Source organism: Amia ocellicauda, chromosome 16, assembly GCF_036373705.1.
Source record: "Amia ocellicauda isolate fAmiCal2 chromosome 16, fAmiCal2.hap1, whole genome shotgun sequence".
Taxonomy (NCBI): domain Eukaryota; kingdom Metazoa; phylum Chordata; class Actinopteri; order Amiiformes; family Amiidae; genus Amia; species Amia ocellicauda.
The window spans coordinates 24,402,783-24,423,698 of NC_089865.1; the positions used below are offsets into that span (position 1 = coordinate 24,402,783).

At 36.2% G+C, this 20,916-nt stretch overlaps 1 protein-coding gene across 1 annotated transcript; it reads left to right on the forward strand.

Moving 5' to 3' along the window:
* Nucleotides 1–866: 866 nt before the first annotated feature.
* Nucleotides 867–20,877, forward strand: casp8 (caspase 8, apoptosis-related cysteine peptidase). The gene is made up of 10 exons (XM_066688310.1): nt 867–1,055; nt 1,798–2,136; nt 4,577–4,682; nt 6,267–6,405; nt 7,001–7,071; nt 10,680–10,722; nt 14,614–14,669; nt 17,500–17,632; nt 18,474–18,981; nt 20,675–20,877. The coding sequence occupies exons 2-10, from the start codon at nt 1,838–1,840 to the stop codon at nt 20,802–20,804; spliced, it is 1,485 nt and encodes a 494-aa protein (XP_066544407.1). The 5' UTR covers nt 867–1,055; nt 1,798–1,837; the 3' UTR covers nt 20,805–20,877.
* The last annotated feature ends 39 nt before the right edge of the window (nt 20,878–20,916 follow it).

The following is a 20,916-nucleotide window of genomic DNA, read 5'->3' on the forward strand; positions in this document are numbered from 1 at the left end:
AGAGAACCAGAGTCTGGACAAGCAGCTGAGTCAAGTCACTGGTGAGGAAGGGACGGATTCTGCGTATGGTACTCAGAAATAATTGGTAGGTGCGTGCCATAGTGGAGATGTGCTGGGAGTAGGATAGAGTGAGGTGAAGGATGACTCCAAGTTTCTCAGCAGAAGAGTGGTAGAATTAAATGGAGAAAACATTAGAAGGTTAAGAGGAGGAAGGAATGAAGAGGAGATCAGATTTGGAAAGGTTAAAGCTTGAGCTGATGTGAGATTCCCTGTTATGTTATATATAACAATAAATAAGGGATTTTAAAAAATGATTGAACAACACACTACAGAAAAAAACGAGAGACAGAATCAGAGAATGCATATATTATGTTATTTATCAGACTTAAGGCAATGAACGTGTTTTATTTTTTAGTTGAAAACAGATCACAAGCACCTCTCATAACTTCTGGCTGTTGCATCACCTCCTTTTGTATGTTTTAAGCATCTCCGTTCTTTCTAATATCATTCATTTCTAATTCAAATACATCCTCGGGACGCAGACTTTAACATTTATTTTTTCAGTTGCATTGGATAATAAATAATAAACAGACACATATCACAGGTTAAATAAATAACCAGTATACTTTTTATTTTTACAGTTACTATCAAGGATTTGATATATCCTGGTTTAAATGAGGACATCGCCCTAAGCAGCCTTTAAGCAACTTCAGAGCCAAATGTTCAATCTTACCTGAAATTGTAACCACTGCAGCTTAGCTTCAATAGCTATTCTGAAGACATGAGTGAAGTCTCCGCCCCCCAAAAAACACAGTGTCACCTGATCGTTAACAGCCAATACCTAGTGACCTAGACTCTCATTGCACAACTTCTTTTGCGTGCAGTCATTTCCTTATTCTGGTTTAGTACGGTTTAGAGGAGACCGTGGAGATAAGAAACTTCAGCTTTAATGCTCAAATAGTTTATTTTTTTATTTACAACGAGTACATTTATATAACTTGATGCCTAGAAACTGATTCCAGAACAAGTCCAAACACGTTTCAAGTACCGCCAGAGTAAGTAAACTTCTCGTATACCACGAACTTGGTTGCTGTTTTGTCGCAACTTTTTATTTTGTCCATGAAATAAAACATTTTAACAAGGAAACTTAAATATTGTTATTTTGGTATTGTATTGTTTATTTGTTTTTAGTGTACTTAGTATAAGGAAGATAATCATAACTACTAATAATAACAATTAATTGTAATACAAATAACACCACGATTGAGGTTTAAATACTATGAAAAGCGATAATTTTTGTCGGAGGGATTTGTTTACATTTGTACTAATTTTACATTGGCATCGTTCCTAAAGAATTCTGTGTTCCCTGGCTGTTCTTAACGTTTAGATACATTTAGTAACTTAGTCGAAACATTAAACTGAACTTAATTGTTGTATTTAGCGATATTAAATTATTTTAAGACTATGAAAATGAAGTTAATTATGAAGATTTCACAGTAATTGACACTGACACGGAATTGTTGTTCTAAAAGATTAAGTATTTTGGGTGCGTATTTACGGAAACTTTTGTGTAATGTTACTATCTATGGCAGACGTCTCCAACCCCAGTCTGTCAGGTTTTATAGACTGTTACAGATAATCTGAACTAATTTAATAAATAAAAGTCTGGAGTAAATCACTACTAAGGAGAGTACAAATAAATTGAAAAACAGCTCTCTTTAGCTGTTGCACATTTACAAAGTCTACTTTCTAAAAAAATATATATATTCATTTAGTGATCAAAGTTTTATGTTGCAGGCTGACACCTGGAGGGTAAAAGGTCAGAGTCCTGAGAGCCATGGATTTGAACATTCTTCATCAGATTGACGAGGACCTGGAGTCTAGTGAGGTCTCCTCATTGAAGTTCTTGTGCCTTGATCACATCCCAAAGAAGAAACAGCAGACCATCAAGGATGCCAAAGACTTATTTCTCAGATTGAAAGACAAAGGCCTGATGGATTCTGATGACAGCTTCATCATTGCCGAGCTCCTGTACTTAATAAAGAGGTTCAAATTGTTGGCACTATTGGGAAAATCCAAGCAGGAAGTTGAAGAAACACTCAAGACTCCAGGGAAATCACGTATATGTTCTTACAGGTGTGTAATAAACAACTAATGGATTTGTCTAGGCCAGGGGGTCTCAAATCTTGGTACTGGAGGGCTGTAATCCTGTAGGTTTTCCAGCTCTCTTTAAATCACAAACGCTCTTGGAACTGGGAACATTTAATTAGTTCTATTAAGAATAATTAGGTGATTTAGGTAGTTTAGTGCTCAGGTGGAACCAAACCCTGATGACACCACAGCCCTCTAAGATCAGGGTTTGATCAAATTGCTCAGGAACCAGAAGCCCTAGACTAGTACTGCTCAGTTCTGGTCCTGGAGAGCTGTTGATTTCATAGCCACCTTCAAATCTACACAGGCTAAACACCTGGATGTAGGAGGTAATTTCAGTGTTTTTCGTTCCAATCCAAATAGTGAAAATCCAAAGACCATGTGACTCTCCAAACCAGGTGTGTGAGTATCACTGGTCGAGTTCTTGTTTCAACCAAGCACTCCGTTTTTGTTTTTTTTGGTCTGATTTTACTTGGTTGACTGTAGAAACTGACCTCTCTTCAGACTGCTGTACATTGAATTAGTCACCTATATTAAGCCATCAACTATTAAAGACATTCAAACATTGAATATATCCACTAAAATAAGCATATTTATTACATAGGTTAATTCAGACCTCCAGATGGAGTAAAACACACAAGGAACTTATTTTATTAGGACCCCCAGGACCTTAGTTGCATTAAAGTTCACATAAAAACTTTAAAAATAACTGAGACAACAATGTGCTTGAAAAAATCATTCAGAAGTAATATAACATAATCCAACACAGCCACCTTTTGGTCAAAAAAGGGAAACCATTTTGTGGGAGCAGCACCTTCATTGATCATGTCTGAAGAGGGCAAAGAGAAATTGAGGTTTATTTTTACTGCGAGATCACTGAAAATAATTGATTTGCTACACAAGTATTACATTTAAAGTTAAATGTTTATGGTGACTATAAATGAGTGAAATATTTGAATAACAGTAGTATACAACTATAATATTTGATGTTATCTTTTTGTTTGACAGAGGATGCTTCCTCTTACCTAATGTAAGCTAAACCTGCGATCAAGTATGACTTTTTGCTTCATTACAACATTTGGAAATGGGTCTAAATTAAAGCTAAAATAAAATGGATATCAGTATACACTGGACTACAAAATTATTGGGCTAAATGGCAGTACTTTTTGGAAAGTGTCTTCTGGTAGAATTTAGTTTTTTTTATGTGATAATGATACACTATAATATATCTATATATAATTTAAATTGCTATATTGTTTTTTTTTTATCTTTCGTAGTGCTAATTAATATCACAAAGGCAAAAGAAAGGCTTTTTGAAAAGAAGTTGACCACTGGGTATTTGTTTGTTGATGTGAACATTTTTGGAATATAGGCCAAAGTGTCCTGTGAAACACAGTCAACACCATCCACTATTCTTCATACTGTAAGTCCAGAATATATGCAGGCCCAAGTATTATACTGATATGGGGTTTGGGGCAGCTTTAAATGCTGACAACCCAAACCTAAAACCACCTGTGAAATCAGAAGTAGTCCTTTGTATAACATGGTCCCCAGCCAAACTCTGCCTCCTTGACCCTGTACTTATAAGTGAACTGAAGACCTGTTGCATGCCAGCTGGACAAATGCTCCACTTAAAAAGCAAGAGGTGTCTTGTACAGTGTTCCAGGGCAGCTGCATATGTGATCTGAGCTGATAGAACATTTTCCTCCACCTCCCCAGCATTACTTCATTGATGTGTGTGTATATATGCATATGTATGTATGTATGTATGTATGTATGCGTGTGTACTTAAATATAGTATACACTATATGTATGTGTATGCATTGTGGAAAAGAAAGAAGGTTCTAACAAAATGAAAATGTATGACTGAAACCAGTTTTCTAGTTATTCATTAGCAATTGGCTTGAATGTTTTGTCCCATTACTGGGATCCAAAAATGGCAAACCACAAATATGAACCACAATAATTTCTAATTAATTTATTCATGTTGCTCTTTTCCTTAAATATTCCTTTAATTTCCATTGATAAACCTGTCAGGTTCCCTGTATTAAAGTTGATATAGGTACTAAGTCATAGACGTGAGGCTGAAGTAAGTCAAACTAATAGCAATAGAAAACTACAGACATGTACAGCATAAGCAGTTATTTATAATAAGAAAGAAGCATCTGACAAAAAGTTACAGTTTTGTACTTTTCTATTCGCACATGGAGTAAAGTTGTTTTAATCCTGTCATTGAACTTTTGAATGTTTGTATTACCCAGGTAGAACAAGAGACAAGTAACTCAAATTTATACTATTTGTTTGCAAAAGGGGATGGTCTATGTTCATTCTAAATTGAATATATGGCAAGCTTCTAATTTCAGTGTGAAATTGAAAGTGAAAGTTTTTTTTAATTAATGTAGTTTTATTTTTCCCTACTCCACAGGAAGATGCTTTTTGAGCTTTCTGAAGATGTGACTGATGCTGATCTTAAGGATATCAAATTTTTCCTGATTCAAAAACTTCCAAGGTGTAAATTGGAGGATAGCGCAGTGAGTAACATTCTCATATTGTTTTCTAGTTATGGCCTGTGAATGAATAAATTCATATTTAATTCATTTTTAAATTCATTAATACTTTAACCAGTGGAAGTGAAAAAAATGAATAATTTATTTTGCTTTTGTACTGAACTGTGTTGCTTGTTAATTGCACATGTAGATTTGAGCCTACATTTAATAATGTTAAACTTTAAAGCAAAACAAATAGTTCAAATTAGTGATTTACTACAACATTAGAGTTCAATGTTTATTCTACATTGGTTCCCATTACATATCTCTGCTTGAAAATTGTTTGGGGCAGAATCATTGTGCACTCCTTAATGGCACAAATTGGTAATGACATTTAGGAGAACATATTGGTTGTGGTGCTTTATAATTCTAAGCAATACATTTACATTTTTGTATCATTATTACTAGGGCCCTGTGTTTTACACAGCCAACTTTCTCAGGCTGCATTTCATTCCTCCCAGTACAAGGTGGTCATGTATTCTGTTTAATTGAACCATGTATTGCTTATTAATCTCCTGACAATAGCACAATAGGTAAACTGCACAGATGCAGATGTTTTCAAACTTTGTTGAAAAACAATCCATGATGATTCTGGAAAAACAACCCATGTTCTATTCAGCAAGTTCATACATTTCTGAAGCTAGTAAGTATTCAACCCACAACAAATGTGGAGATTATATCTGGAAGCCCTCCCATTATATTGTATTTTGTGATTTGATGCTGACTGTAAATCAGAAAAGAAAACTGAAGTAGAATGTTGTTGAATTAATTTTACATTAAAGCTAAAAAAAAAAAAAAAAACTATTTCCCAATTGAACATGCAAGGCTAAAATATATCATGTTTTTCTTATGGTCATGTTTATAAAGAATATCATTGATCTGTGAAAAAAAGGCAGGGTTAACCAATTGGCAATACTTAAATTTTTTATATAAAAAGTGTATGTACAGGTCTTTTCTTTCATGAAACTGATACTTAATGTGCTGCTTGCGAACAACCTTGCATTATTATTATTATTATTATTATAATAATATTTGTAAAATCAATTTTATAACATCAATGTCATGATTTCAGTATTTTATATCAATTGATCTGAGAATCAGTACTGTTGTTTTTACTATTTTGTTGACAAATTGTGTTTTTATTTGTAAACTGAAATATTTGTATTATTTATTTACAAATACAAATAAATAATTTTAAATAAGATAAAGGGTTGCAGGACTTAATAAATGTCCATATCTGCTGCCACTAAATTAACACGCTAGTGCACGTTAATAGAATGACCATTTGAGATGGTTATAGGAATCGCAAGATTATAAAACAATAAGTGGTTTAATTAAACAGACTACATGACCACCTTGCGATGGGAGGAATGAAGTACAGCCTTAGGAAGTTGATTGTGTAAAATGCAGAGCCCTAATTATTACTGATATCATTAATAAGGCTTAACATGTTATCAATATGGAAGACGATATTCATTTTATTATAATGCTCATTGTTTGTTGACGTACTGAAATCAGAAATCACTGTCTGGATGAGAATTTACCATATATTTCTCTCCTCGGTTCTAGACATTCCTAGATGTTTTAATAGAAATGGAGAAACAGGATATACTGGGAGAAGACAACCTTGAAGTTCTGGAGGAGATCTGTCAAAAAATAAGCAAAGATCTTGAAGAAAATATAGAGGAATTCAAACGTAGCAAAGAAGGTAAAGGTACTTTTCTTGGTGGCTTTATTTCAGTTTCATTTTTTTAACAATGTGTTACTGAGCAATTGATTTAACTGTTGTTTAATATCTAATGAAATCTAATGATTCATAGAACAGTTACTCCATCTTTAGAATGGGACATTCAGCAGTGGTGGCAGTGCAGGACACTAAACAGCTATTTGGTCTGGAATGAGAAATACTCGCATTGCAGTAATCCCACACTAAAGAATACAAAAATTGAATCCTAATGTCTTAAATACTGTCCTCAGATTATATCCTCAGGTGCAACACATTCCTCTGTATGACCAGCCTGGAAGGGGGTGAGAGAGCCTGTCCTCTAAACATCTTGTTATTTATTCAAGAGGATGTGTGGCTCTTACAATTTTGCACTGCCTCCTTGATCACATTTCCAATTACCCTTTTTTTAGATTCTAAATCTTATCTACATAATCAAATCGCTTTTTTTTTTTTTTTTTGGGATGGTGAAACAGGTAATCAACCAAGCTGGACTGCTATCCTCTGAGGAACACTGTGCTGTAATAGTCAGTATTAGTAATTAGTCCATCACAAAACCATTAATCTTTCTTCTCTGCAGGTGAGAGTATTGGGGAACCAGCTGACATGGAAGCAGCTTTTGGAGACTCGGGCCCCCCTCGGACCCCACAGGTACAGAGACAATATAGGAGATGAAACATTAATGCTGCCATTTGATTGTCATCCAGAAGCAATTTATCCAATGCTCTCCAACCCTAGATTTTCAATCCATTTCATTGTATGGGTCAAGTTTCAGGTTCTTATGTCCACAGGAGCTGCAGTTGTTTCTTTGTTTAAGAATGATCTCTCAGGGTTCCCACGGCTCATTAAAAAGTCCTAAAAGGTTTTAAAATAAAATCTGGGAAATTAAGGTCATAAATTGTCTGAAATTTACTGTAAATTTGCTGTAGGTATTAAATTTGCAGATGGTGCGTTTAAGACTGATGGGAAAATTGTCATGCACAGTGGCACGGTAGGTAAAACGTCTAATTAGCGTGTATTTGTTTGATTAAAGGACGACTTAGGCGGATTCGCCCAAAATTAATACTTTGTAATTGATGCCCAAATTATCTGAGAAACAATTTCAAATAAAGACATGCAGTGTTTTTAGCTGTGTAACTGAAGTTCTGCTGAAAACAGCCATGTGTAGTTTGTTTACATCCCGCACTTCCTGGTTTTAGAAATTCAATGCGCAGTGCAGCACATGGGGCTGGAATTGCCCAATGGAGAGGATGTTACCATTTGTGTCATGTGCCTTGGAGATCTGCCTTTACTAGCCAATCCAGAAAACCCTGTCTCAGCAGCTGATCAGTGTCGGGTTACAGACCGAGCAGTGCCAGAGAGGAGGGGGGGTGGCTAATACAATTCAGCTCATATCTCAGCTATTATAGATGCTACTGATGTGGTATCTATGGATTCAGAACAGCTTCAGCTATGCATGCATTATGTACTTTATAATACAGTATAATATATATGTGGACAATGTGCAATAAAGTAAAAAAACAGAATTCGTTTTTTTTTTTGTTTTTTTTTTTTTTTTTTTTCCAGCAATGGAAAACGGAAGCTGATCAAGATTGTGAGGTCAGCAGAATATATAACAAAACTCACTGGCATGCCAGGTGCCCCTCTGCCACTTCCTGGAGAGGCCCAGCTTTGTTCAGTGGCATGTCTCAGGTCTGAATGTCTGAATATCTCAGGGAAAACAGAATCTCAATGTTCTCCTGGGTCAGTTTGCAAAAAAGGTGCATTATTTCAGTGTTTTGTATATAGTTTATTGAAATACGATGCATATTTCAATACCTAAGGCTTTGAAGAGTATGTTCCAAGTGTCAAAACTGTTCACTATTACTGTGTAGGGTGTCAAATAAATAATAAAAATGATTTTTTTTATTGCACATTGTTCACTCACTCACTCTTATAAGTACATTATACATGAAAAATGCATTTAGCAGAGGTTGTTCTGAAAAAATAAAACTTTGTGGTTTTTAAGCAAATGCATATTGTTTATCAGCTAGACTGTAAAAGTGGTAAAAACCGGAGTTTTAAGTTTTATGTTCACGTTACGTTAGCTAGCTACAGATGTTAACGTCTGGCTCCGTGTCATCTTTTCGTTGTTTAGAAATTTTTTGGGTCTTAAATTATATTTGTTTAGGTCTTAAAAAGGTCTTAAAAAGCATTTTAAAAATGGTGCAAGAACCCTGTCTCTAAGTGATTACATTAACATGCTCTATGTATCAGAATTAAATACTTAAGTCTTTATACACGGATGATTTAAAAGAAAACTAACCACGATTGGGCTGGGAAACTGGGCTTCAAGGCATTCAAAACGGAAAACAGGAGACACTTTACACAGAGAGTAGTCACAATCTGGAATAAACTACCCAGCAATGTGGTAGAAGCTGAAAGTTTGGGAACATTTAAAAATAGACTGGATAGGATCCTTGGATCACTTAGATATTAATGGACACCAAACAAGCACGATGGGTCGAATGGCCTCCTCTCGTTTGTAAACTTTCTTATGTTCTTATATGCGGTAGAGTTGTTTCATGTTATTTTCCATGAATTGAAATAATATGCGTTCTGTTCCAATGTCCACCTAACTAACTTTTTTTACATATTGTTACATTTGTAATATTTCTGATATTAACAGATTATGATTTTCACTAAAGTGCTATTAATTTGAATAACAGCACCTACCTCATACAAAATATTAGAGCTATTTAACGGCACTGATGCAAAACTTTTGAATTGAATTTGGGTTCTTCTTGGTTAATATACAGTGGCAAGTAAAAGTATGTGAACCCTTTGGAATTACCTGGAATTCTGCATAAATTGGTCACAACAATAGACAGTCTGCTTAAATTAATAACACATAATTATATTTTGTCATGTTTTTATTGAACACAGATTCAACTGGAAAAAGTATGTGAACCCTTAGATTTAATAACTGGTTGGCCCTCCTTTGGCGGCAATTTCCTGTAGGATCAGACCTGCACAACGGTCAGTAGGAATTTTGGACCATTCCTCTTTACAAAACGGTTTCAGGATGTCCGGTGTGAATTGCTCTCTTGAGATCATGCCACAGCATCTCAATTGGGTTGAGGTCAGGACTCTGACTGGGCCACTCCCGAAGGCATATTTTCTTCTATTGAAGCCATCCTGTTTGTTGATTTACTTCTGGTGCTTTGGGTCGTTGTCCTGTTGCATCACCCAACTTCGGTTGAGCTTCATTTGGCGGACAGATGGCCTTACATTCTCCTGCAAAATATCTTGATAAACTTGGGAATTAATTTTTCTGTCAATGATTGCAAGCTGTCCAGGCCCTGAGGCAACAAACCAACCCAAAACCATGATGCCCCCTCCACCATACTTTAAAGTTGGGATGAGGTTTTGATGTTGGTGTGCTGTGCCTTTTTTTCTCCACACATAGTGTTGTGTGTTCCTTCCAAACAACTCAACTTTGGTTTCATCTGTCCACAGAATATTTTGCCAGTAGCGCTGTGGAACATCCAGGTGCTCTTTTGCAAACTTCAGATGTGTAGCAAAGTTGTTTTTGTAAGTCTTTAGGATTCTTCTTAAGCTCATTGTGCATTCAGCGCTGTGCTCTTGCAGTCATTTTAGCAGGATGGCCACTCCTAGGGAGAGTAGCATCAGTACTGAACTTTCTCCATTTATAGACAGTTTGTCTTACCTTGGACTGATGAACATCAAGGCTTTTAGACATACTTTTGTAACCCTTTCCAGCTTTATGCAAGTCAACAATTCTTAATCTTAGGTCTTCTGAGATCTCTTTTGTTCTAGGCATGGTTCACATCAGGCAATGCTTCTTGTGAATATCACACTCAAACTTCGTGAGTGTTTTGTATAGGGCTGGGCAACTCTAACCAACCCCTCCAATCTCATCTCATTGATTGGACTCCAGGTTAGCTGACTCCTGACTCCAGTTAACTTTTGAAGACGTCATTAGCCTAGGGGTTCACATACTTAATCCACCCTGCACTGTGAATGTTTAAATTATGTATTCAGTATAGACAATTAAAATACAATGATTTGTGTGTTATTAGTTTAAGCAGACTGTTTGTCTATTGTTGTGACTTAGTTGAAGATCAAATCTAATTTTATGATCAATTTATGCAGAAATCCAGGTAATTCCAATGGGTTATTTTTCTTGCCACTGTACTATTTTCCTGTATTGTTTAAGTGAATTTATATCCCCCCACCCCCTTTTCTTTCTTGTCCAGAATCCAGAAGATCGTAGTGAAAACGGACAATCCATTGCTAATGGTAAGTCTGATTTTCTCAGTTTGTCTATATAAGTTATTATAAGTCTACTGATCAGTAAAAAAAAATGATTTTGAAAGTCAGATTCATAAAGACAATGGGCAATGTATTTTACTATAAAACATGTTTACAAATCATGTTATAGTCTGAATAACAAGTACTATTCAGTGTTCTATGTAGTTCAAATAGTAATTCTATATTAATCATATTATATTAATTATGTTTTTATTAATTATATGATATGATTAATGATATTATTCATATCATATTAATGATATTAAAGCAGTCTTTAATGTGTACATTCTTAAACCCCTGCAATGTAAGTTTAATGCGGAATTAAAGAGAATTCCTCCTGTTCCAGCATTTTCAACTCCCACATTTGTATGAATCCCTTAGGGCTGCAACGATTAGTTGACTTATTTGACTAGTAAAATATGTCGACTTCTATTTCAGCTGTTGAATAGTCATTTAGCTTCATTGCCTCCAAGCCGTTCTTATTAATATAATTTATCTTAGCCCTTTCGCCTAATATCCTTGGCCTTATTCATAGCTCTGTGTGAAAACAACCGTTTCATTCCAAACGGCAGTAGGTGGCAGCAGTGTCCAAAATTAACTTTTTGGCTCACCTGCCAAGGGGACTGGTAGATTAAAAAATCCACCAGCCAAGCATATTTTTTTACCCACCAAAATAATAAATTGCCTTTTTGTGTCATATATACATTCAGTTCAGTACATTTAATTGAGATTATAATGTATTATGTTGAATAGAAACTTAAAGAAGAGGCCAGAGCAAAATTTGAAACAATTATTGTAATATATTGATCAACGGTTAATACAAATCAGGTTTATTTGTAGAGCACATTTAAAAACTGTAGTTGACCAAAAGTGCTGTACAGTTGTTGTTTTTTTTTACTTTATTGCACAATTTTCCACTTATATAATAATATATACTGTATTAGAAGTACATAATAATACATGCATAGCTGAAGCTGTTCTGAATCCATAGATACCACATGTATAGCAGTAGCATCTATTATAGCCGAGTTATGAGCTGAATTGTATAAATACCTCTCTCTCTCTCACTGCTGGCTTTCCCCTTCTCCCCTCTCTCTGGCGCTGCTCGGTCTGTAACCCAACACTTATCTCAGCTGATCTATTCCAGCTGCCTGAGACAGGGTTTTTTGGATTGGCTAGTAAAAAAAACAGATCTCCATGGCACATCACACACATGGTAACATCCCTTATATTGGGCAATTCCAGCCCCAGTTGAATTTCTAAAACCAGGATGTATGCGATGTATGAAAAAAACCCGCACATGGTTCTTTTCAGCAGAATCTCAGCTACGCAGCTAAAAAAAACCTCATGTCTTTATCTTAAATAATTTCTCAGATAATTAATACTTTGTAATTGATTCCTGAATTTTGGAATTTGTTGTTGATTCCTGAATCGTCCTCAACTCATCACCACAGCCTCAGCGTCATACTGTAGCCAGCCTCTTGAAACTCCAAACCTCCATTTCTCATAAAACGGAAAATCTCCCCATACCCGCATTTGGCACTTGGCGGGTGTTAATTTCGGACCCTGGGTGGCAGTAATGCATTACTTGGTTTGTCATCCACCTGTATGTGTCTCACTTGGAAAATGTCTGAACCTGCACGTCGCAGCCAGCCACCACGCAAAACAAAACTCGGAAAACTGTGGCAGTATTTATACGAGAGAGAATGATAACCGTACGGTGCTTTGTGGACTGTGTGAATCAGAATTAGCTTTCCAAAAGAGCACATCCGACAAGCTTGAGCACTTGTAAGTTTTTGCGACGTTGCTAGTAATAGGGCAACTGTGGTATGAATTATGAAATTGCGCTGACGAAAGTGTTGTATTTGCTGTAAGGTTTTCTATCATGCTAATCTATGCAGAAGTCTATATCCAAAATTCGACATCGAATTTGACATACAGTACTGTGCAAAACTTTTATGCAGGTGTGAAAAAATGCTGTAAAGTAAGAATGCTTTCAAAAATAGACATGTTAATAGATTATATTTATCAATTAACTAAATGCAAAGTGAGTGAACAGAAGACAAATCTACATCAAATCTATATTTCGTGTGAGCACCCTAAAAGGTTTGCACAGTATTGCTTATACACACATGCACGTAATTCTGTCTTCAATTGTGGTGCATATAGACTCAATTTCCCAAAGGTACAGAATATCTTAAAAATGACTTCTGAATACAAGCACACAGAATTTCTTAGTTAAGATCAATTGATTTCGCACCAATGCTTGTGCCATCTGGATAAGGGCATCTGCCAAGAAATAAAAATAATAATAATAATCGACAGTCGTAGCATCGAACAAATGAATAAATTTAAGCTGTGAAACTCAGGTTTACGTGTAAAGTAATTTTTAAATTATGCTGTAGATATGTTGGATATTGGGCATACATGCACTGCAATGGAAGAAACGTGGATTATGGGCATGTTTCGGGCATTTTTCAGGCATTTCAAATTCTACATAGAATTTTGGATATAGACCTTTGAAACATTATGTACATTCTGGACGCTATGGAGGACAACAGGACTGAGCATTTATCCACTTCAATACAATTATGTACACATGCACGTCAAATGAAAACCCTCAGTACCATGTAGTTTCATGTCATTCCCGAAGCCAGTGGTTGATACTGTAGGGGGATGGCTTTCAATTCATGTTATTTCAATCCCATGTTGTTTAGAGCCTCCATGTACCTGTGCCGTCTATAAGTCTTCCGTCTATTGCGGCAATCCATTCACCTTTTACAAGTATATAAATAGTTTTATATTATACTTCCTAGTTTTATTATGTTTTACTTGTTTAGTTGTAGTTTATGTAGTCTTTAGCAAGAGCTATACAGTGCTGTGTCGAGATACGTTCATAAAACACTGCTGAATAGAAGGCAATGAAGCAGTGTTTTCGGCAGCTAGATCCATCACAATGCTGTGTGGAGTCCTGTAGCGCTGTCTTCTGAACATTTCAATACATTGCACTAAGCAAGCCGCTGATGGCACAGGTTTTGATAGACTGAGTTTTAGTTGATAATTACTGTTCATTGTTTATTATTACAGCATTTCAGAGTATTGTTTATTTTTATATGAGTTCCAGTGTATTACATATATTAGTGTTTCATTGTATTGTTTAATATATTTTTTTTCATTTTAGTGTTTGTTTTTATTACAAACGTTTGTTATTATAAAGTATAATATTGTAAACAAAAAAATGCATTTGCATTGTTTTCTTTGTTAACCTTGTACTTATCTCTTTACTGAACCTGGATATGTAGTACATAAATGGATAATGAAAAACACAATTTGGTTATTTGTTTTACATTTCATTCATCATATATTTACATTTTAAAGCAATTTCAGGCATTTAAATCATTATTATAATTATTTTCTAAATCTGGTACTTGGGAAGGGTTTTCATTTTTTCATCTGCAGTGATTAAATGTAATGTAAAATGTCTAGTCCTCCTCAGGGCATTCTGAGCCCTGTATTTACAGAGTTCGGAGAACTCGAGAATAGGATGACATGTTGGCACCAGAAGAATGCATTGATAATAAAACAATGTTTTTGTTGTGATTATTCGAATAATCGATCGTTTTATGTATAGAATAATCGATAGCTGCAGCCCTAGAATCCCTACCTTTGTATGAACTTCAACCTTCTGTGATTCATCACTAAGTAAATCAGTCCCTGCATACTGAGAAGCTACTCAGACACTGCTTTGATAACTACTGCTTGGAATATAACTTCCTACGCTGCAGAAATCAAATGTCCGTCTAAAGATCTCTTTAGGATGACAATGCAAACCAATATTAATACAAACACATTCTTGTACCCAAAACATTGCAATTGAAGATGATTGTGGACAAACCCTGAGTGTGGACGGAAGACCCATAACAAGAGATGATGAGGTAATACATTTTTCTGAATTATTGCTTAGTTTTTAAGTTTTAACAACACCCCTCATTTTTTAAGATTTTAAAGATTCATCTTTAGACAGTGTCAATCGACTCACGGGAGAGTGTGCAAACTTAGTGTAGTGAGCGCACAGTCTGAGTTTAATAATCATATGTGGTTGCTAGGCAATCCAGGTTCAATGTGCAGTGCACACAACCCTGCTAATACACAACATTGCAACAAAGTTGTAGTAACGTAAATTACGTTATATTACGTTGCTATAATCTTGGCAATGTATGGAAATGGCATAATAACAGTAACAGGCAGACCTGCCAACTCTTATGCATCTCGTGTCAGACTCTCGTATTATTATTGTTTATAAAGGAATATTTTGCAATTATATGCAACACTGTGGAGTTGTGGGTTCAAATCCTGTGTAGGGCAGTGCTGTTGTACCCTTGAGTAAGGTACTTCACTTAGATTGCTTCAGTAAAATGCCCAGCTGTATAAATGGGTACAAATGTAAGTTTGCTAAATGACAAATAATGTAATGTAATTACAGCTGTAACTGACTGACCAAAATGTTTTTCTATTGAAATCTGTATTAATTTTCAGTCAGTAATAGTTTAGCGATGTGCAGGGGCGGGTCTAGAAAAAGTTTGAAGGGGGGGCCAGGCTGGGGCACAGACTCGGAGAAGGGTGGCACATTTAAGTAATGTGAAAAGTAAAACTGTAAAAATTACAGCCCTATATTCTAGGAAATAATAAACTGTACATAATTAATAACAAAAATAAATATTTTGTGTTAAAAGGAATGCAAAACAAGCAACTTCACATGTGATATGAAGTAGCAGTAACAAATAACTTACATTTGCAGAAGCACATACCATAATGGTAGATGCAATGCAACAAGCAAAGTAGTTTCCCACCATATATAGATGTGCATAGGATATAACAATTTCATTGACAACAGTAGAAATTGGCTCTTGAGCCCAGTGAGAAGCTGTAGCAGAGTGTTTATTCCTCATTTCTACAGTTAAACTAGCAGCCAAATTGTTTCCCCGACATCACATAGAGGCCTATTATGTATACAGAGTATTACAGTTTTAAACATTCAAATATTAAACACTACTACTACTACTATTACTAATACTAATAATACTAATACTAATAATGAAATATGAAATAACCAATTAAATATTATTTTTCATTAAACAGCAGGCAGCTTTTAAAATTGTCATATCTATATTACATTTATAAATGAACAGTAGAAGTATTAATCATTATAACGTTACATTTACAGTATAAGTTTACACCTCTCTACAATAGGCCTAGTCATGTAGCGTTAGCAAAGTAATTGGCAGGACCATGCTCTATTTGACATAACACTCACTATGGCCAGGGTTTTTCTAATTTATTATATGACATAACGTTACATGTAACAAACTCGTAGTATTGATTTTTTGAAAATTACACAGAACTTTCGCTTTACTAACATGCTGGCATGCATGGTGTGTTTGTTCGCCGTCGGTTCATTAAGGAAAACGTAACTCTTTTGGACCTGGCTTGCCAGCTTTTAACTTAATGTTAACTGCTAGCGTTAGCTGCCCCAGGACCGTCTCCTGAGCAATGTTACAGTCACAGGGGGGTACCTTTCTTTTAGTCTTAACTTAGCGTCCCATAACTTTCCATATTAAATGCTACACATACCAAACTTCAGTATACTTACCTATGCCTATGTTCTCCTTTCCTGCACCAGCTAACTTTGGGTGTGCTCACTTTTTACTCCAGTAACAACACGTCGCTGGAACAGTGGTTCCTCCCCGATGCGGACTATTCCACAACCACAACAATCAGAGGGGTGAATGCAGATGTCATGCCTAATGCATTAAATTAAATATAAATAATTTGGCCAACATCAAAGCAATGTAAAATTATAGTTATTGTTTAGAAACTACTACTACTACCTGTAGACAATTAATAACAACAACTTATCACATTCCTACTCTGATGGGGTGGCACTTGGGGTGGCCACTTAGATTCTAGGGGTGGCCCATGCCACCCCGGGCTACCCCGCTGGCCTACCCTGGCTACCCCGCTGGCTACCCTGGCGATGTGAGCTGCAACGAAAATGCCTGAACATTAGCGTCCTTGTGGCAAAGTTTTCCGGTCATAACAGCGAAATACAAAATGTATTAGACTATCTATCTAATGTATACGATCTACTTAACTAAACTATTTACTTTTCCATGTTTCCAAACCACACTCAAAATTTATACTGCCGGTAACATGCATTGAGTTTGTGGGCTACCTGCGTATCACCTCTCCAGTCCATCATCAAGCTATCCACAGCATCCCAGAGCCTAGCTCCCCAGCCCTGGTAGCCTCCTTCCTCGGCATGACTGGGTACTACCTGAAGTTTCTACCACTCGGGGAACTGTACCTGTATCATGGCCACATGAGACCCCACCACAGCCTGCTCGTACACGAGTTAGTGCTGCAGTGAGTTACAATTCTACAGTGTGGGTATTGCGCAGTTGACTGATGTGCAGTAGTGTTATGATGCATCATTTATTACTGTGTACTGCTTGAGGACTTCCGCTTTCAAGAATAAAGCATTACATTCCTGGAAACTGCTGTCTCACACATCACAACATCTACATTTCTAATATGTTAATTTTTATGTTAACATTCTACGAGTATATATTCTCATAATTTAGTGTGTTGCTAATGTGCAGAGAATACTATCTGAAGGACAACACTTTTTATATTCTGGACTTACACAAGGGTTGTTGATATTACTGTTTTGCTTTTAGTATATTATTATATATATTTTTTTTACAGTCAGAGATGTATGACATGAGTCACAAACCTCGTGGTTACTGCATAATTATCAACAACAAGCACTTCAAACTAGCCAGGCAGAGAGAACCACCAAGAATACTGAAAGACCGGGAAGGAACAGACATTGATGCTGGTGAGACATGATGGACTTTTTATAATTCTAGGTTTTAATTAAGCAGTCTTATTTTCTCCTTGTTCTTCGTCATCATATCATGACTGGCACCTTCACACTTTTATCTACTCTCTAAGGGTTTGGAAATTAGCAGTAAAGAGGGCTCCCATGCAATGCATCCAAAAGGCTTCCACCTCAAGTGCAGGATGCTTCCTGTTACCTATATCCAGTCTCCAATCCTGGCTAAATTCTAATTAACTTAATCTGGGAGTTCCCATGGCGCACACATGATCGAAAACAGGGTTGTTGTTACAGGTTATTTTCCATGAATTGCAAAAATAGGAAAAACGTTAAAAAAAAAAATATATATATTACATAGTGCATACAGATATATTTGTCGCTAAAGCAGGGTAGATAGAATCAATCATTAATTACTCATCAGTTCCTCCTTGTGTCTTTTGGGGCACCTGCAACTATTAGGGTATTTGCATTTTCCAAAAGTGTATCAAATCCTCTTATCTGTGTTACAATAGCTGGGCTATGGGGCTTTCTGGGCCCGCATTAACAAAAATAGGTGGGTGTCTGTGACAAAATGTGTTTTGGGGAATGCTTTATTTAATCCACCCTCAAGAAGCATGGCATACTAGTGGTTGGATGAATTTACTTATTAGCAGATTGTGAGGAAGTAATATGACTCTGGTGTGAGATGGATAGAGTACTGCCCTCATTCCATCCTTGGTCTCTTCAATAACAATTTACATGTGAGCAAGTCAAAACCTCCATACTATACTTCCCTTTATTCAATTGTCTGAATTGTTTCCATTTCCATTCTTTCCTTTTTCTTTGATCCCTGACTTCTAAGAATCTCTCCAGAAAGTCTTTAAGGAGCTGCACTTTGAAGTGATCCAGCACGATGACCTCAACTCTTCACAGCTCTATGAAGTAATGGGCGTGTACCAGAAGAGGGACCACAGCAACAGAGATGCCTTCATCTGTTGTATCCTCTCCCATGGGGTGAAAGGAGCAGTGGAAGCAGTTGATGGCTGCCCTGTGCCCATTCGCGACCTCACCTCTTTCTTCACCAGCCGAAAATGTCCTTCTCTCATCGGGAAGCCAAAGATTTTTTTCATCCAAGCCTGTCAAGGGTCATTAATGCAGAAGGGGGCAGAGATCCAAGCCGATGGAGAGAACCAGTATACCCAGCAATATGAGACTGATGCTGAGATCATGCAGCCCAACACCATCCCAGATGACTCTGATTTTCTCCTGGGCATGGCAACCGTGGAAGACTACCTGTCCTTCCGAAGCGTATATCAAGGTTCCTTCTACATACAGGCCCTGTGCAGGAACCTGGGCCAGGGCTGCAGGAGGTGAGTGCTTTACTTGAAAAGTATTTTTCCAAAATAAATTATCACTACACTTCTTCAAATCTAAATTTGTCATATATAGTTAGGGACATAAATATTTGGACAGTGACACAATTGTCATCATTTTGGCTCTGTAAGCCACCACAATGGATTTGAAAGGAAACCATCAAGATAGTGTAGAGTTTCATCTTTAATTTCAGGGTACTTACATCCAAATTGGGTGAACGGTGTAGGAATTACACCAATGTTAATATGTGGTCCCCCCAGTTCTAGGGGCACAAAAGTATTTGGACAAACTAACATAATCATGAATTAAATTATGAGTTTTAATACTTGGTTGCAAATCCTTTGCAGTCAATGACTGCCTGAAGTCTGGAACCCATAGACATCACCAGATGCTGGGTTTCTTCCCTGGTGATGCTCTGCCAGGCCTGTACTGCAGCTGTCTTTAGTTCCTGCTTGTTCTTGGGGCGTTTTGGGTGTAATTCCTACACCGTTCACCCAATTTGGATGTAACTACCCTCAAATTAAAGATCGACACTCAAAGCACATCTTAATTGTTTCCATTCAAATCCATTGTGGATTTGAACATTAACAGTTTTTCATTTTAATAGTTATTGTGAATTTTGAAAAGCGATTTAATGAACTTTTCAGTAAAAATGTGCCTCTATGACATAGTATACTGTAATCTTCAGTCAAGATGAAAATAAACTATCAAAACCATGGATACTCAAATGCAGCGCAGGCTTCAAAAACACTTTCTATTGGTATTGAGGGTTTTAGTAAAACAATGTTTATAGGTTTATGAGCCCTGTGTTTCTCAGTGGTTGTGTTTTTGTTTCACCACGGGTGCTCAAGTAGTGTGTGAGCTGCACCGCTGCGCATGAGAATCACTGTGGATATGGAAGCTTCCAGCTCCATGTTAAAAAAAATATGGTAAATTATAATAAAGACTGTAAAACCAAATTAACATGTATTTATTTATTGTCTGAAGTCTGACGAAGGATTTTATGGTACTTTGATTTAAAAAAATAATTAACATCACATATTTCATAGGATATTTCCAGGTCTAAAATACATTATTAATTGTACTTACATCTTCATTCACAGTAGGACTGCAGATTGATCTAATTAGTTCAGTATGTCCATGGCAATGTCTTGTTTAATGCATAAAAATAAACATTGTGCTTTAACACTATGTATTCAGTATGACAGCTTGTGTCGATTCTAGGTAAATTGGATTATAACTTATTTTGCAATCCTCATTTCATATTTAAAATGCATATTTTGGAAAAGTCAAGAACAGACAACTGTGTATCTTTCACAACCGCAGAGTAATTGGAAAAGTAAAAGTGAAACCTGTTCAAATTATAGCCTTGGTGTTTGTAGGGAAAAGGGAAAAATAAACAGTTTTATGTATATAGTATTATGTATATATAAATGTTTATTTAAAAATTTGGCACAAATCATTAACAACTGTATCTGTGTAACCTCCGTAAGATTTTTTTGTATTTATTTTTTGCATGGGTTTATTCATCCACACTTAAGCGGTTTGTAGAGATCAGTAGAGTACCGGTAAAAAGCTGATTTGTTACTGTTTAGCAGTCTATACATATATATGTGTGCAAAGTGTGAACAGGGATTTTTAAATGGCTCCCCATTACTGACAATGCTCTAATAGCAGCCTCTCCTCCAGGAACAAAGACATTCTGACAATCCTGACGGCAGTGAACCGAGAAGTGAGCCAAGGAAACTATGCTAATGCCAAGCAGATGCCAGAGCCCAGATACACCCTCACCAAGAGACTGGTCTTCCCCATCTCCTGAGACATAGAGAGAGAGAGCTTTCCCATTTTAACTGTTTGTACTTCTACTACTTTTTAATAAATTATTAAAGATATGTCTGTTTGTTTTCATTTTTTGTTTAGAATGCAGAATA